Source organism: Dendropsophus ebraccatus, chromosome 11 (assembly GCF_027789765.1).
Source record: "Dendropsophus ebraccatus isolate aDenEbr1 chromosome 11, aDenEbr1.pat, whole genome shotgun sequence".
NCBI classification, from domain to species: domain Eukaryota; kingdom Metazoa; phylum Chordata; class Amphibia; order Anura; family Hylidae; genus Dendropsophus; species Dendropsophus ebraccatus.
Genome location: NC_091464.1, coordinates 89,761,036 through 89,780,081, shown reverse-complemented (window position 1 = coordinate 89,780,081; position 19,046 = coordinate 89,761,036). Strand labels below are relative to the sequence as shown.

General features: G+C 47.7%; 1 protein-coding gene across 3 annotated transcripts in view; it reads left to right on the top strand.

The window, feature by feature from the left end:
• Positions 1 to 19,046, top strand: part of LOC138767764 (uncharacterized) — a 74,475-nt gene that overhangs the window by 13,078 nt on the left and 42,351 nt on the right. For 2 of the 3 annotated variants that reach the window (XM_069945526.1, XM_069945524.1), the window contains exon 1: positions 5,619 to 5,739. The exons of the other annotated variant lie outside the window; for it this stretch is intronic. In XM_069945526.1, the coding sequence (XP_069801627.1) occupies positions 5,676 to 5,739 (64 nt within the window). In that variant the 5' untranslated portion in view covers positions 5,619 to 5,675. Of the gene's footprint in view, positions 1 to 5,618; positions 5,740 to 19,046 lie in introns of those variants that run through there. 3 annotated transcript variants of the gene reach the window in all.

The following is a 19,046-nucleotide window of genomic DNA, read 5'->3' as shown; positions in this document are numbered from 1 at the left end:
TCAGTGAACCTTTTGGAGAAAGGTGGACCCCGGCGTGTGAAGAAGCGTTCAAGAAGCTAAAAGCCTGTTTAACACAAGCTCCTGTGCTAGCCTATGTGGATCCCAGTCGGCCCTATGTGCTACATGTAGATGCTTCATTTGAGGGACTAGGAGCAGTATTGTACCAAGATTATGAAGGCACTCTACGCCCAGTTTATTACGTCAGCAGAGGATTGACTCCCAGTGAACGCAACTACCCAGTCCACAAATTGGAATTTCTGGCGCTAAAGTGGGCAGTAGTGGACAAACTGCATGACTACCTTTATGGTGTCCACTTTGAAGTTCACACTGACAACAACCCTCTGACCTATGTAAGGACTACAGCCAAACTTGATGCAACAGGGCACAGGTGGCTTGCTGCTTTGGCAATATATGACTTCAGCTTGAAGTATCGTCCTGGCAGCACGAATGTAGATGCCGACGCCTTATCTCGCTTGCCTGGCCAACCTCCAGGATCTGAAGAAGACGCTTGGATTGAAGTTCCTGCCCCAGAGGTTAAAGCTATGTGTCACTTTCAGACTGCCAAGACTGTTCCAGCGCAAGGCTGTGTTCATTTTTTGGGAGCTCCAGAGGAAGCCCTTCCCCCCATGTTTTGTCATTTGACCAGGGTCAAGACTGATTCCCTACCGCAGCTGACACGGGATCAGATTGAGAAGGCACAACAAGAGGACCCTTCTGTAGGGGTGGTGCGTTGGTCAGTGAAACGGGGATTGAGGCCAGAACGAAGTGCTCTCAAGACAGAAGAATCAATGCTGCTTGCTCGTCAGATAGAGTCCTTAGTTGTGAGAAAAGGACTGCTATATCGGAAGTCTCCACGTAAACAAGGAAAAGTTCCTCAACAGCTGGTGTTACCCACTCAATTCAGAGAACTGGCCTTAAGGGCTTTGCATGACGATCATGGGCACTTGGGCATAGAAAAGACAACTAGTCTCATTACTGATCGATTCTACTGGCCGAAAATGGAGGCTGACATCGAGAGGTATTGCAAGCATTGTGAGCGGTGCATAATGAGAAAAACTCTGCCCACTCGATCAGCTCCCCTTGTCAATCTTACCAGTGATGGCCCACTCGAGTTGGTGTGTATCGACTTCCTGTCCATTGAACCGGATGAAGGAAACGTGAGCAATGTACTAGTGGTTACTGATCATTTCACCCGATATGCTCAAGCATACCCCACTAAAGATCAAAGAGCTACTACGGTAGCCAAGACTCTGTGGGAGAAATTCTTTGTGCATTACGGGCTGCCAGCACGCATCCACTCTGATCAAGGAAGAGACTTTGAGAGTCGGCTGATTCGAGAGTTATGTGAAATATGTGGAATCAAAAAGTCCAGAACAACTCCTTTTCATCCTCAGGGGGACCCACAGCCTGAAAGGTTTAATCGCACCCTACTCAATATGCTGGGTACTCTGGACCAGCGAAAGAAAGGGCAGTGGAGCCGGCATATAAGTCAGCTGGTCCACGCCTACAACTGCACCAAGAATGAGTCCACAGGATACTCTCCTTATTTCCTCATGTTTGGCAGAGAGGCCAGACTTCCTGTAGATGTCTGCTTTGGGGTGTCTACTGATCAGACATCAGGAAGGACATACCTTAGGTATGTGTCACAACTGAGAGAAGAGTTGAAGAGCGCTTACCAGCTGGCTGAACAGGCCTCAAATCGCTCAGGCCAAAGGAACAAAGCTCGGTATGATAGAAGAGTTCGAGAGCACATTTTGCAGCCTGGAGACAGAGTCCTCATTCAACAATTGGGTCTGCATGGGAAACACAAATTAGCTGATCGATGGCGCTCAGAACCCTTTATTGTAGTGGAGAAATTGTCAGGCATCCCTGCTTATCGAGTGAAACCAGAGCGAAATAAAGGGACTACCAAGACTTACCACCGCCAGCATCTGTTACCTATTGGAGAAAATGTCTGTTCCAGAAGTCCTGTGATTGAGGAAGTACGGGGTAAAGCTAAGCCTCCAAGAAGGAGTAATCGGCTGTGTCAACCAGTCAGCCCGGTGATAAACCCTGAGGACAGTGAAAGTGAGTCTACTGATGACTGGGGACTGGATTACAGCTGGGTCGATGGCCCTTCTACTGTTGTGGAAGATGCTGAAGATTTGTCACCATATGGGGATGAACCAATGGAATACTCCCCTGACTGTTCCCATCTTACATTGGGGGAGACTGTGGAAGAAAGGTTGCCTGATGAAGAAGCCACTGAAGTAGAACTTGACCCACAGCACGAAGTCCAAGAGTCAGGGGTGGAGGAAGGGACCCCCACAGTACACACTCGCCCCAAGAGAGATATTAGACCCCCCATGATGCTAACTTATGATGATATGGGTCATGCTATCGAGGTCCCTAGAATTACATCATTACACTCAAATAGCTTAGGGTCCAACTGCAACCATGTGTGGCGTGGCAGTGATTGGGGTGTGCCGGAGTGTAGAGTTGGTCAGGACGCTTTAACTCTATTTCACTTTTCAGGTGGTGAGCCAACTTTTAGTGCTTCTGCATTCACGCTGGCTCCCCAGGGGGAGGATGTAACCCCTGGAGAGGATTTAGGGAGAACAGCAGGTGCAGCTTATAAGAGAGGCACACAAACTACATTTCCCATCTCTCCCTGGGACAGTGAGCTGAGGGGAGCAGGAAGTGATGCTGCGCTGGGAGGAAGAGGAAGAAAGACAGAGGGAGACAGTGCATGGTGGGCAGCATGGTCTGAGGAGAGGAGACCACCTCCTGTGCTGGCTGTGTCAGAGGTAACAGAGAGAGACCTGACAGCTGAGAGAGGAAGGACTGAGCCCAGACAGGACCCCCCAGCTCCTGTGTGTCCAGTGAGGAGGATCCTGCCACCCACTCCCTCTGTGAGATCCTTCCTAAATGCTGCTGCTCCATGTTGGAAACCTGGACTGAGCCTGGTGTGTAGATCAGCAGCAAAGAGTGAGTAACCCTTTGTATCCTGGCTGGTGAAGCTGTGGCTGGACAGTGACAATTAAAGAATCACAGCTTAGACCTTGTTGGAATCTGTTCTGTTCACAAGAGCTGTGACCTGGTGGATTGTTCAAGTTGCAACTCCTTTGTTATTAAGTGCACCAACAACTTCTAAAGCGCGCCAACGTCCACGGCAACTGGGCCCCAGCGTATAGACATTTATCTTACTATATGGCTGCAGCCTCACTTATTACATATAGTCCGTGTGGATGTATGTGCCGGCTTGGTGTGCAGTGACTGTGTGTGATGAGAGTCACCTCCTAGAGTCTAAATTGTCAGAGTGCTCACACTAGTCACCCTGTTTACCAAACAACCCCCCTTCCTGCTGCTGAAGTGTTTCACTTTCAGGGGGAGAGTTCTGTGTTGCCACATTTATTTTTTTATCATATCCATTCCCTGTTTATTCATACCCCATTGTCAAGCCCAGTATTGATTTTACCAAGCATTAAATTGGTTCCTGTTTCCATGTTACTTCTCTCTGTGAGTATATCACTTATAGTGTATTGAGTGTGTACCGAGCTAGGTGGGGGTTTCCTGAGTCAACCCCTGGCAGAAGAGTGACAACCTCCTGCATACCAAGCAAGCTCTTGTCAAGACTCAGGTGGAGGCACTGCGCTGAGTGAGAAGGTGAAACAAACCAAAAACCCCCTCCTTACACTGGAAGCTCCATTAGGGGGTGTTACATAAACAAACAAAAAAAATACCCACCTTCCTTCCTTTTTCCATGGAGCTGGAGTATTAGCAAGGGTCATGGAAAAGAGGATGAGAAGGCAACAATTGCTGTCCCCATAATCTTTCTCTCAAGTTTTCTTTGGATGATATGTTAACATGGCTGCACATAGCCCGTGCAATGAAACTAGTGACATCACTGCACTTGAAGTGATGTCATCATCACTTATAGTGGAGCTCAATTAATATTGATACTGTAATACATCACAAGGTTATGTCATAGGTCGGAGATGATGGTGTTAATACTTTATTGCTGTTGCCAAGTTGACCTATACAAAGATACATATGGGCTGATGCATCCTGACCTAAGTATTGCACTATGGACGATATAACTATGCCAGTTTTCCCTATTGCATTTAAACTATTTGCACTTTTATACTGTGATATTTTATTGTCATTTATGCATATCATACTTTATTAAACTTGAAGGTGGCTCTTTATCATTAACCCATGCTGTGTCTAACTCGCATGATGTTTATCTCAGGAACCTCCCTAACAAGTCCTACACTGGAGTCAGCTTCTATTTAGCAGGGGAGTATGCAGTGTCCCAAAACCCATGTGCCACTATTGGTTCGGTGTGTATGTAGATTGGCACTGTAGGTAGCTATACGTTGGGCATTCTGTGGATGGTAAAGTGTCTACTGCATTTTGACCATTTCTGAATTTTCTTCTATTACAAAGCACAGCTGAAGGTATATCGAACAAAGGGTTAATGATGTACGTGCCTAGGCACATGTTCTTCTCCTATCTGCCATCAGCTGAAAGTTAGCCTATCCCTGTTGAGTGTACCCCACAAAAGTTACTTTGTATTGCTCAGCCTATCAGAAGCCAGAATCACTGTCTCCCCATGCTCTCTCCTCCAACCAGAAAGCACCATAAGTCTATATGTAGAAGTGGAGTAGCTCCACCAGTGTAAGTGAGAGCAAGAAAAGCTGGCCTGAGAGCAAGAAGGGGCTCTTTAACATCCTATCCACCCTGAGGGGCTATCCTTTTCTCTATCCTCAAAGCTCTTCAAAATTCATTAGGAGCTTCTCTTCAGTCAGCAGTATGGAAAGGGCAACTAAAGCCAGCTTACTTTTCTGCAAACCTGCTAGATCCTAAAGGGGAACTTTAACAGCTAGCTTACCCTTAAGTGGGGCCTGTGTTCCTGGATAGTGTCACTCGATGCCGACGAACAGCGTTAGGTGGATCAGTCATAGCCATGGACACAGGTACTTTTTCTTTAAGTATACCACTGACTCCAAACTGGTTAGAGCTCCCCCAATACAAAACGTATTGGATAGGGCCCCCACCTCATGGTAGCCCCCCCTTACTGTCAAGTCAAGCCTTAAACCTATCAAGCAACCTCCTTTAAGAGACTTTGCTAAAACCTTCAGTAAAAATTTCAGCCTGTTAAAGTTATCCTGGACTCTGCACCACTACACCACTAACAGATGAGTGTTGGGATCCAGGGAGGGCATATACCACTCCCAGCCCTGTGACAAGTGCCATAGTGGTACCACAACACCTGCCCTTGCAAGTAACAACTAGCACGCCTGGTTTACATGGTGGACCCTTTAATTAAAGGCATATATATATACCATATACCTGTATGCAATGTGCCCCTCTGCAAGTAACCCTTTTAGTATGGGGCCTTCAGTCCTGAGGTCCTATCCACCAGGGGCCCATTAGCTACCCATAGGTCAGGTACTCGGACCACCCAGCAGTAATCCAGGGACCTGGAGACACTGAGCCCGCTTTCACTTCCTCCGTAAGAATAGTTGCACAAACAAATCTAGAACAACCGCCCTTGAGGAAGGTCTCGATAACTTTTGATAGTGAGGAAAATGTTGTTCTCACAAAGCCACTTCCTCTCTTATCTGTGTAGAGATCCTTGCACCCTCTGAGTCTTCTCTACTGTGTTCAGTGCCGGCGAGCAATGAGGCAGCATGCTGCCTGCGCCTTCCACAGCCCTCAGGATCGGCACACTCCTATGTGTTCTCCTAGTCACAGGTAAGGAAACCATCAGTAAGGAGGATGAGCTCCATGTACGCAGTACATCAATGTTTCATTTTACTGTTTACTTTTACTGCTGAGCTGGTATGGATGTAGCAGAGCTGGATCTGTTGAGAGTGTTGTTTGTACACTCACTTAGCATGGGTGATTTACCTGAACTCCTCCAGGAAGCCGCAGACAACCTGACATGATATCACTAGGACTTATGCAGAGAGATCAACACAGCTCTGCTACTTCTGCGTTGTGTTGCAGTATATAGAACCTCTTATTTACAGACTTTGTACTGAAAAGTTTTGAACATTTGTTTGAAGAAGCAGCAAAGAAACTAAACTGAGAAATTTAAAGGGGATTTAAAGGCTTCAGGATTCTGTAGTTGAGCCCTATGCTGCCTATAAGGGCACAGCATCAGGAGATCAGGAGCTTAGTTCTGGTATCACATTTATATAATGAGCTTGGTTCTGATATCACACTTATATTGTGAGCTTAGCTCTGGTATCACAATTATATACTGAGCTTGGTTCTGGTATCACACTTATATACTGAGCTTGGTTCTGGTATCACACTTATATACTGAGCTTAGTTGTGGTATTACAGTTATATAGTGAGATTAGGGGTGGTATCACACTTATATAGTGAGCTTGGTTCTGGTATCACACTTATGTACTGAGCTTGGTTCTGGTATCACATTTATATAGTGAGCTTAGTTCTGGTATCACACTTATATAGTGAGCTTGGTTCTGGTATCATACTTATATAGGGAAATTAGTTCTGGTATCACACTTATATCCTGAGCTTAGTTCTGGTATCACACTTATATACTGAGCTTAGTTGTGGTATTACAGTTATATAGTGAGATTAGGTGTGGTATCACACTTATATAGTGAGCTTGGTTCTGGTATCACACTTATGTACTAAGCTTGGTTCTGGTATCACACTTATATAGTGAGCTTAGTTCTGGTATCACAGTTATATACTGAGCTTAGTTGTGGTATTACAGTTATATAGTGAGATTAGGTCTGGTATCACACTTATATACTTAGCTTAGTTCTGGTATCACACTTATGTACTGAGCTTGGCTCTGGTATCACACTTACTGTATATACTGAGCTTAATTCTGGTATCATACTTATATAGTGAGCTTAGTTCTGGTATCACACTTATATAGTGAGCTTAGTTCTGGTATTACACTTATATAGTGAGCTTAGTTGTGGTATCACACTTATATAATAAGCTTGGTTCTGGTATCACACTTATATACTGAGCTTAATTCTGGTATCACACTTATATACTGAGCTTAGCTCTGCTATTACACTTATATACTGAGCTTAGTTCTGCTATTACACTTATATACTGAGCTTAGTTCTGGTAACACAATTATAAACTGAGCTTAGTTCTGGTACCACACTTATATACTGAGCCTAGTTCTGCTACCACACTTGTATACTGAGCTTAGTTCTGGTACCACACTTACCTATGTACAACAAATGGCTCTGATACCACACCTATGTACACAAAACAGGGTGTTGACTTGCTCACCTGTGACCAGAGGTTCACGCTTAATATTCCAATAGTGAAGAAAAGAACAGATAATCCAGCACTCTCGGTAGGTCATAAAATCTTCATATTTATTGGAATCATAAAAATGGTGCGCACCATGGAACATCAAAGCACAAAAATCACTCCATGATATGAAAAGAAGGACGATGTATGTGTTTTTGATATCTAAGTCCTTAGTCAAACATGTTAATCCTTCTTCTTATAATGGAGTGATTTTGTACTGTGATGTTCCATGGTGCGCACAATTTTAACATGATTCCAATAAATATGAGGATTTTATGACCTGCAGAGAGTGCTGGATTATCTGTTTTTTCTCGACTACACCAGACCTGAGTGGTAAGTATAGGTAGAATGATTATCTTGGGGACACCAAACAGTCCAAGGTTAGGGCTCGTTCCCACTGAGCAAAAGCAGCTGAATTTCTGCGCTGAATCAGCGCTGAAATTTCAGCCGTTAAAATAGGTGCAGAGCTAATTTCCATTGTGTTGAATGGAAATTCTGCTCTGCAGTTCACACAGTGGAATTTCCGCACTGAACTAATCCGCTTTCCGCCAGAAGAATGAACATGTTCATTCTTCCGCTAGCGGAAGCCTATACAAATCAATGGGGCTCTGATTTTCTGTTTCAGCGCGGATTCAGCGCGGAATACAAGCGTAATACAAGCGGAAATTACTCGCTGAATCAGCGCGGAAATCGGGAAAAGGGGGGGGAGGAGGATTCTAGTATATGTTCTGGTATAGTCTAGTTTACTCACCAAATACTCGCTGAATTTCAGCGCTGAATGCATGCGGATTCAGCGCGGATTCCTCGAGTATTCCGCGCTGAATTTGTCAAGAGCTGATTACGAGCTGAACACTTTCCTAGCAGAATACGCAGGGATTCTGCTTGCATTCTGCTTATATTCTGCTCGGAATTCAGCGTCAGTTGATTTCAGGCGGAAATATTTCCTTGCGTAATCCGCTCCTTTTGCTCTGTGTGAACGTAGCCTTAGTGGTAAAAATAAGCAAATAACAGAAAAAGTATAAACTTGTAGTATAGTCCCAGAGACACTAGTGGTGGATATGGGGGGAATCAGTTCAATTGGTGGTAGTATATGAGCACTATAAGGTGGTATTATTTGACCACTGTATGGTGGTATTATATGAGCACTGTATGGTGGTATTATATTAGCACTGTACGGGGGTATTATTTAAGCACTGTATGGTGGTAATTTTTGGGCACTGTACGGGGGTATTATTTAAGCACTGTATGGTGGTAATTTTTGGGCACTGTACGGGGGTATTATTTAAGCACTGTATGGTGGTAATTTTTGGGCACTGTAAGTGTTATTGAGTGAGTACAGTATAATATTATTTGTGCTCTGTATGATGGTATTATTTCAACACTGTGTGGTAGCATTATTTGAGAACTTTATGATGGAATTATTTGGGTACTGTATGGTGGTATTTTCTTTGTGTGACATTGTGCTATGCACTATGCATCACTGTTGTTAAGGGAACAACTTGGTTAAGCTTGGTTGTATTTTTATAACATGCTTGGCTGCAGGGCCGGATTAAGGTTGGTGGAGGCCCTGGGCAAAAATTTTGTTGGGGCCCCCCCCCCCATTTTTTTCCCCCAAATATATCCCATACAGCGATCTATACAGGTGGCTACTTACTGTAGCAGACTTAGCACCTACCCCTCCTCACTCCTGGCTGTGTGGCTCAGCATCCTCCTCTGTTTTGCATGTGATGGTCACTACAGGCTGCAGTCCAGAGGAAGATGCCAGGCACTAGAGACAGGATGGGGAGGGGTGTGTTCCCACTCGGGGTGTGTTCCCACTTTGTGTTTATGTTAATAATGCAATGCGAGAACACAGCACTTCAGTACTTTCTGTGCTCTCCTGCCCCCTGTGTCAGCCCCCACAGCAGCAGATGCAGATGTGAATCGCTGAAGGAACCTGGACTTGCAAGTCTAAGTCCCATCTGCAGTTCCCAACCATGTACACTACCTGAAGCAGTAAGGAGCAACCAGAAAGTACTTAAAGGCTGTGTAGAATATATAGCGGATATGGTACATGTGAACGTACCCTAAGGATTAAAATACATAGCTGTGTGCAGCCCATGATATGGCATATATAGCCTGTGTGCAGCATATGACATACATAGGATATACACCATATGCTGCACACAGGCTATATACCATACACTGCTCTCAGGCTATATATCATATGCTGCACACAGGCTATATATCATCCACTGCTCTCAGGCTATACTGTATATCATATGCTGCACACAGACTATATACAGTATATACCATATGCTGCACACAGACTATATACAGTATATACCATATGCTGCACACAGGCTATATGACATATGCTGCACACAGACTATATACAGTATATACCATATGCTGCACACAGACTATATACAGTATATACCATATGCTGCACACAGGCTATATATCATACACTGCTCTCAGGTTATATATCATATGCTGCACACAGACTATATATCATCCACTGCTGTCAGGCTATATATCATATGCTGCACACAGGCTATATACAGTATATACCATATGCTGCACACAGGCTATATACAGTATATACCACATGCTGCACACAGGCTATATACAGTATATACCATATGCTGCACACAGGCTATATACAGTATATACCATATGCTGCACACAGGCTATATACAGTATATACCATATGCTGCACACAGGCTATATACAGTATATACCATATGCTGCACACAGGCTATATACAGTATATACCATATGCTGCACACAGGCTATATACAGTATATACCATATGCTGCACACAGGCTATATACAGTATATACCATATGCTGCACACAGGCTATATACAGTATATACCATATGCTGCACACAGGCTATATACAGTATATACCATATGCTGCACACAGGCTATATACAGTATATACCATATGCTGCACACAGGCTATATACAGTATATACCATATGCTGCACACAGGCTATATACAGTATATACCATATGCTGCACACAGGCTATATACAGTATATACCATATGCTGCACACAGACTATATACAGTATATACCATATGGGGCACACAGGCTATATACAGTATATACCATATGCGGCACACAGGCTATATACAGTATATACTATATGCGGCACACAGGCTATATACAGTATATACCATATGCGGCACACAGACTATATACAGTATATACCATATGCTGCACACAGACTATATACAGTATATACCATATGCTGCACACAGGCTATATACAGTATATACCATATGCTGCACACAGGCTATATACAGTATATACCATATGCTGCACACAGGCTATATACAGTATATACCATATGCTGCACCCAGGCTATATACAGTATATACCATATGCTGCACCCAGAGTATATACAGTATATACCATATGCTGCACACAGACTATATACAGTATATACTATATGCTGCACACAGACTATATACAGTATATACCATATGCTGCACACAGGCTATATATCATATGCTGCACACAGACTATATACAGTATATACCACATGCTGCACACAGACTGTATACAGTATATACCATATGCTGCACACAGACTATATACAGTATATACCATATGCTGCACACAGGCTATATACAGTATATACCATATGCTGCACCCAGAGTATATACAGTATATACCATATGCTGCACACAGGCTATATACAGTATATACCATATGCTGCACACAGGCTATATACAGTATATACCATATGCTGCACACAGGCTATATACAGTATATACCATATGCTGCACACAGGCTATATATCATATGCTGCACACAGACTATATACAGTATATACCACATGCTGCACACAGACTGTATACAGTATATACCATATGCTGCACACAGACTACAGAATTATTTTCTCATGCAGTTTTGCCACAATTTCAGCTGATACAGTAAAACTCTGCTATTAAAAAGCAGCGTGTGTATTATGGCAAAGAGCAATATTTCCCTTTTCACTTCAGGGTTCCCTACCAAATAGTTTTCTACAAAAAAACAAAAAAAAAAACATGTAATTTAGTGACTCACAGGTGACGTCTTCTTTAATCTCAGGTGTCACTTTCCTTTTCCTCCAGGATGATTTCTTGCAGCTACAATTCTTCTCTTTACAACCTGCAAGACAAACATCTCAGGCTCCGCACATTTCCTTCAATTTCCTTCCCTTTTTTCTTAATGAGTGTGTGGGTTGTCCCCTGTATGTAGCATCCCCTGCTGTGCTCCCATATAGTAATAATGTCCCCTGTGCCCACATATAGTAATAATATCTCCTGTTGTGCCTCCGTATAGTAATAAAGTCCTCATGTTGTGCCCACCTATAGTAATATTGCCCCCTGCTGTGCCATCATATAGTAATAATGTCCAGCCCTGCTGTGCCCCCTGCTGTAATGTGCCCCCATAGTATATACCCCCTGCTCTAATGTGCCTCCATAGTATATGGCCCATGCTCTGATATGTGTCCCCATACATAGTATATACCCCTGTTCTGATATGTGTCTCCATCAGAATGTGCTCTGATGTGCCCCCATAGTATATGCCCCCTTACATAGTATATGCCCCCTGCTCTGATATGTGTCCCCATACATAGTATATACCCCCTGCTCTAATGTGCCCCCATAGTATATACCACCTTCTCGAATGTGCCCCCATAGTATATGCCCCCTGCTCTGATATGTGACCCCATACATAGTACAGTATATACCCCCTGCTCTGATATGTGTCCCCATACATAGTATATACCCCATGCTGTAATGTCCTCCATAGTATAATACCCCTGCTGTAATGTCCTCTATAGTATATACCCCTGCTGTAATGTCCCCCATGGTATATATACCCCTGCTGTAATGTCCCCCATGGTATATATACCCCTGTTGTAATGTCCTCTATAGTATATACCCCTGCTGTAATGTCCCCCATGGTATATATACCCCTGTTGTAATGTCCTCTATAGTATATACCCCTGCTGTAATGTCCTCCATAGTAAATATACCCCATTCACTCATACTCACCTGATCTGGGCGGGGGATGGGTCTTCTCTCTTCTCTCCTGGTTCCTTCAGCATGGCAGCCGCTGTGACAGATCGTCCAGCTAAAGAAATCAGGTTTCCTACCACTTGAGGTCCCGTCGGCGCGCTGTCCTCTCCTCAGTGAGGTCAGAGGGGAGGAGAGGGGTGGGGGGGGGGGGTCGCAGCAGGAGAGTGTTGTTCGGGATCCTCCAGGAAGCCTCTATCAGGGGGAAGTCTGAGGAGCCTGCCGGGCGGGAGATGTGTCAACACACAGTTAACCCTACACCCAGGCCTGTATTTAGAGTTCATGCTGCCCTAGGCACTTTGCATGCTGAGGCGCCCCCCCCCCCCCCCCCCCCTTCCCCTCGGCACTGACAGGTTACCTGCATGGTGTATACTGGGTGCTGGGTGCTGGAGGCCGGCACTCCAGCACCCAGTACTACTGAGCGGCACCCCCCGGCTGGCAGTAGTACTAGGTACTGGGGTGCCGCTTTGCTTGATGCCCGCTCTTCTCATCAAACAGACGTGATGGAGGAAGGAAGGAGGCCGGGGACTTAATTTGGGGACCACTTCTGTCCAGTGTCGGACTGGGGCACCTGGGGCCCACCAGTGTAGAACCAGTGAAATGTGACATGCTGACCCGCTCCTTTCCTGGATTCATCTGTATCTGTGACAAATCCCTTGTGGCAGATCAGAATACATAGATCTGTGGGGGCTCAGTGCAGGGAAGTGACCCCAGAAGTGACCCCAGAACATCACTAATAGGGGACAGAACAAAAACATCTCCCCCTATCCCCTATTAGTGATGTTCTGGGGTCACTTCCCTGCACTGAGCCCCCACAGATCTATGTATTCTTATATGCTACAAAGCATCCAGTGTATAATGCACCCAGGACCCAACTACAACAGCTGCAGGCACTACAACGCCCAGCATTTACTGACAGTCTGCAGCCCTCAGCATACGCTGGGAGTTGTAGTGCCTGCAGCTCTTGTAGTTGGGTCCTAGTTTAAAAATTTGCGCTAGTGTACTGTAGTGACCCCGGGGCTGTGTCAGTACACTACCGCAAACGATACACTGACCCATTAAGACCCCAATGGTGCACAGGCTCTGCACACTATAGAAGTGATTACAGTGCAGTTACTAATGACTCACGGGTGACGTCTTCTCCTATTGCCGTCGCTCACACTTCGCTTTCTTCTCCATCTGGAGCAGCCATCATGAAGACTTCTCCGACCACAACTCATCTGCAGGCGGGCAGCTGGGGGTGACTGGGGAAGGAAGGCAGCTGGGGGTGACTGGGGAAGGGAGGCAGCTGGGGGTGACTGGGGAAGGGAGGCAGCTGGGGGTGACTGGGGAAGGAAGGCAGCTGGGGGTGACTGGGGAAGGAAGGCAGCTGGGGGTGACTGGGGAAGGGAGGCAGCTGGGGGTGACTGGGGAAGGGAGGCAGCTGGGGGTGACTGGGGAAGGAAGGCAACTGGGGGTGACTGGGGAAGGGAGGCAGCTGGGGGTGACTGGGGAAGGGAGGCAGCTGGGGGTGACTGGGGAAGGGAGGCAGCTGGGGGTGACTGGGGAAGGGAGGCAGGGATAGCAGCTGGGGCAACAGGGGGAGGGGAAGAAGCTGGGGGGCAGGGAGAGCAGCTGGGGCGACCGGGGAGGGGGAGAACCTGGGGAACAGGAGGAGCAGCTGGGGTGACAGGGGGAGAAGATGGGAGGGCAGCTGGGGTGGCAGGGGGAGGCGCAGAAGCTGGGGTGACAGGGGGAGAAGATGGGAGGGCAATTGGGGTTGCAGGGGGAGAAGATGGGGGGCGGCTGGGGTTGCAGGGGGAGAAGATGGGGGGGGGCGGCTGGGGTTGCAGGGGGAGAAGATGGGGGGCGGCTCGGGTTGCAGGGGGAGAAGATGGGGGGCGGCTCGGGTTGCAGGGGGAGAAGATGGGGGGCGGCTGGGGTTGCAGGGGGAGAAGATGGGGGGCGGCTGGGGTTGCAGGGGGAGAAGATGGGAGGGCAGCTGGGGTGGCAGGGGGAGGGGGAGAAGCTGGGGTGACAGGGGGAGAAGATGGGAGGGCAGCTGGGGTGGCAGGGGGAGAAGATGGGAGGGCAGCTGGGGTGGCAGGGGGAGAAGATGGGGGGCGGCTGGGGTTGCAGGGGGAGAAGATGGGGGGGGGCGGCTGGGGTTGCAGGGGGAGAAGATGGGGGGGCGGCTGGGGTTGCAGGGGGAGAAGATGGGAGGGCGGCTGGGGTTGCAGGGGGAGGGGGAGAAGCTGGGGTGACAGGGGGAGAAAATGGGAGGGCAGCTGGGGTGGCAGGGGGAGAAGCTGGGGGGCAGGGAGAGCAGCTGGGGCGACTGGGGGAGGGGGAGAACCTGGGGAACAGGGGGGGCAACAGGGGGAGAAGATGGGGGGGCAACAGGGGGAGAAGATGGGCGGGCGGCTGGGGTTGCAGTGGGAGAAGATGGGGGGGGCGGCTGGGGTTGCAGGGGGAGAAGATGGGAGGGCGGCTGGGGTTGCAGGGGGAGAAGATGGGAGGGCGGCTGGGGTTGCAGGGGGAGAAGATGGGAGGGCGGCTGGGGTTGCAGGGGGAGAAGATAGGAGGGCGGCTGGGGTTGCAGGGGGAGAAGATGGGGGGCGGCTGGGGTTGCAGGGGGAGAAGAAGGGGGGCGGCTGGGGTTGCAGGGGGAGAAGATGGGAGGGCGGCTGGGGTTGCAGGGGGAGAAGATGGGGGGCGGCTGGGGTTGCAGGGGGAGAAGATGGGGGGCGGCTCGGGTTGCAGGGGGAGAAGATGGGGGGCGGCTGGGGTTGCAGGGGGAGAAGATGGGGGGCGGCTGGGGTTGCAGGGGGAGAAGATGGGGGGGCGGCTGGGGTTGCAGGGGGAGAAGATGGGGGGCGGCTGGGGTTGCAGGGGGAGAAGATGGGAGGGCGGCTGGGGTGGCAGGGGGAGGGGGAGAAGCTGGAGTGACAGGGGGAGAAAATGGGAGGGCAGCTGGGGTGGCAGGGGGAGAAGCTGGGGGGCAGGGAGAGCAGCTGGGGCGACTGGGGGAGGGGGAGAACATGGGGAACAGGGGGGGCAACAGGGGGAGAAGATGGGCGGGCAGCTGGGGTGGCAGGGGGAGAAGATGGGGGGGCGGCTGGGGTTGCAGGGGGAGAAGATGGGAGGGCTGGGGGAGAAGATCGGGGTAAATTGGGGTGGCAGGGGGTGATGATGGGTGGGGGCAGCTGAGGTGACAGGCAGGGAGGGAAGAGTGAGCGGTGGGGGGGCTCAGGGATCAGCTGGGTGTCCGGGGGATTAGCCGGCTGGCAGGGAGACCAGCCGGAGGATCAGCAGGGCGGCAGGTACAGGCTGAAAGTCTCCCCCATGCAGCGCCGGCGTGAGCTTCCGGTACAGACAGGCCGGAAGCTCACAGTGCAGCCCCGCGATGCCCGAACTTCTTCCCCGCTCAGCAGCGTGCGTGTGACGTCATCACGCCGCTGCCAAACAGGAGAGAGGTTCGGGCATCGCGGGGCTGCACTGTGAGCTTCCGGCCTGTCTGTACCGGAAGCTCACGCCGGCGCTGCATGGGGGAGACTTTTTCAGCCTGCCTCTGTACCTGCCTGATCCCCCGGCCGACCCATCACTCCCCTGAGCCCCCCCCCCTCCCCCCCAAAACCGCCCGGGCCCGGATGTTAGCGCCGGGGCGGCGGAGGGGTCTAACAAAAAAAAAAAAATTGCTCCAGAACTCCCCTTCCGGGTTCCGGCTGGTGGGGGCCCCCAAGTGGTGGAGGCCCAGGGGCACGTGCCCCTTGTGCCCCCTCTTTAATCCGGCCATGCTTGGCTGTATTACTATATCTTTGTGCTGAGCTTTGTTCTGATGCCATATTGATACACTGCTTTTTGTTTTGGTACTGTATTAATTTATAAGGTACATTGTACATAGAACTAGCCCTGCTCTAGCTATGTATTTATCTGTCTGGGGTCCAGGCTGTAGAGCTCACAGAGCATTGTCTACCTTGGATACAGTTGAGAGCAGAACTAGCTATGTACAATGTATCAGTCTGCAGCTCACAGAGCATTGTCTACACTGGATACAGCTGAGAGCAGGACTAGCTATGTACAATGTATGAGTCCGGAGCTCACAGAGCATTGTCTACACTGGATACAGCTGAGAGCAGGACTAGCTATGTACAATGTGTCAGTCTGGAGCTCACAAAGCATTGTCTACACTGGATATAGCTGAGAGCAGGACTAGCTATGTACAATGTATAAGTCTGGAGCTCACAGAGCATTGTCTACACGGGATACAGCTGAGAGCAGGAGTAGCTATGTACAATGTATCAGTCTGGTGCTCACAGAGCATTGTCTACACTGGATACAGCTGAGAGCAGGACTAGCTATGTACTCACTATATAGTCCACTATTCACAACACATTTTTTATGTCTGCCACTAATATAAGTCCACAAAAATGCTAAAAAGAAATGCAACAGCTCACCGCTAATGGCAAGACTTAAATCCAATACATACAGTATATGGAAATCACTAATAGCAGCCTGGCCCAGGATGGACCCTACACTGTATTCTGGCCTCTCCTTGGATAATATTAAGCCTGTTTGCAATTTCAGCCATAGTAACATGCACCTGCATAGTGTGAATGGGGCTGGAGGAGAGCTGACCAGACGTGTCTGTTACTGCTATACGTCCAGTCACCATAAGAGGAACCAGCCATAAACTGCGGTGTATCTATAAGCCGTATAACCGCACACACTCTACTTATAACTAACGTTTTGCTCTGTTCTCATTTTAGGGCAGTAATTACCTTGATATCAGAAGGAATTGAAACATAAAGTATATTAGAAAGTTTTACAACGTCACATTATACGATAATATAGACTATATACATAATGGGAGAATCCCTGTAATGAATTTAAGAGACGGCTGAGGAGATGCTGCGGATGAGGTTTAGTATTAATGGGGGCTGTTATATGATGGTATTATATGAGCACTGTATGGTGGTATTATATGAGCACTGTATGGTGGTATTATTTGAACAGTGTATGGTGGTATTATTTGAGCACTGTATGGTGGTATTATATGAGCACTGTATGGTGGTATTATTTGAACAGTGTATGGTGGTATTATTTGAGCACTGTATGGTGGTATTATTTGAGCACTGTATGGTGGTATTATATGAGCACTGTATGGTGGTATTATTTGAACAGTGTATGGTGGTATTATTTGAGCACTGTATGGTGGTATTATTTGAGCACTGTACGGTGGTATTATTTGAGCACTGTATGGTGGTATTATATGAGCAGGGCCGGACTGGGGCTGAAAAGCAGCCCTGGCACGAAAAACCCACCAGGCCAAATATAAATATCGCCCCCCCCCCCCCCACACACACACACACCCATTGCGCCAACTATGTTGAGCAGAAGAATTTTTAGCTCTACGTAGTCACATAATTTTCTTACATATGTGAAGCCCAAATTTATCACAGACGAAAAATAAGTGTACATTACCAATATAATCAATAATACCGCCATACACTCACCATATAGCCACCAGATACCAGGTCTACACAGATGCTGCAGAATATTACACTCTGCAGACTAGAGAATACAGCAGTGATATCACATACCAGGTGTACACAGATACAGCAGAGTATTACACCTCAAGACTACAGAATAGAATACAGCAGTGATATCAGATGGCAGGTGTACACACATGCTGCAGAGTAATATACCCTGCAGACTACAGAAGAGTATACAGCAGTGATCAGACGCAGTCACAGGTAGAATACAGAACAATTACAGAGGATCTGTCCGCTCTCCTGTCATCAGACTCCTATATAAATGATCCCAGACCCCTGACTAAATGGAATCTGCCTCTTACTCACACAGTAACCACTTTCTGATATTATGACTGTGTCACACACTATTAGTACTAGTATATAATGTGTGAGCAGCAGGACTGTCCTCAGAAGATGCAATCTTAGCTGTCAGCAGGGGTGGACACAGACAGCAGAGGATCCCCCCATAACCTAAGTGTCCCCCCACTCTCCTCCCCAGTGGTTACACTGTACTTACACCCAGGGACTCACAGGTGGCGTCTTCTCTGATCAGAGTCGCTCACTTTCTTTTTTCTTCCCCATCAGGCCGGCCATCATGACGATTCTCCCGAGCACAATTTGTCTTCACGGGATCTGCTAGACAAACAATTTAGGCTCCTGGCATTAGCACTATCCTCACCTCTATACACAGTCCCCATGTATTGCCCCACACTCTAATAGTGCCCACTTTGTGTCCATATAATAGGCCCTCTCTGCGCCCCCATATAGTATACATAGCCCCCTTAGTGACCTCATATAGTGTATATACCCCCTCTGTGCACCCATAGGCCATGTTCACATGCTGTAAGAGTTATTATACAAAGGTAGGAAGAAAAAACGTATGTGTAGTAAGTAGATGCACACACACACAAAAATCATAGTCATCTTTATTAAGTACAAAAAACACAACAAAAAAGGTGAAAACCACTTAAAAATGACCATGAAGGTCATGTACATAGTCTGATGACCCCCACAATCATTGGGGTAACATCATAGTACCGGGAGACAAAGATCACAGCTCCAAATACAGTACACACACAACACAAGATGTGCACACTACACTGGAGGGTACCATGTTGTGGCACTTTGTGTATTTGTTTGGTTTATTGGTTCACTGCATATGATTTTGATTGT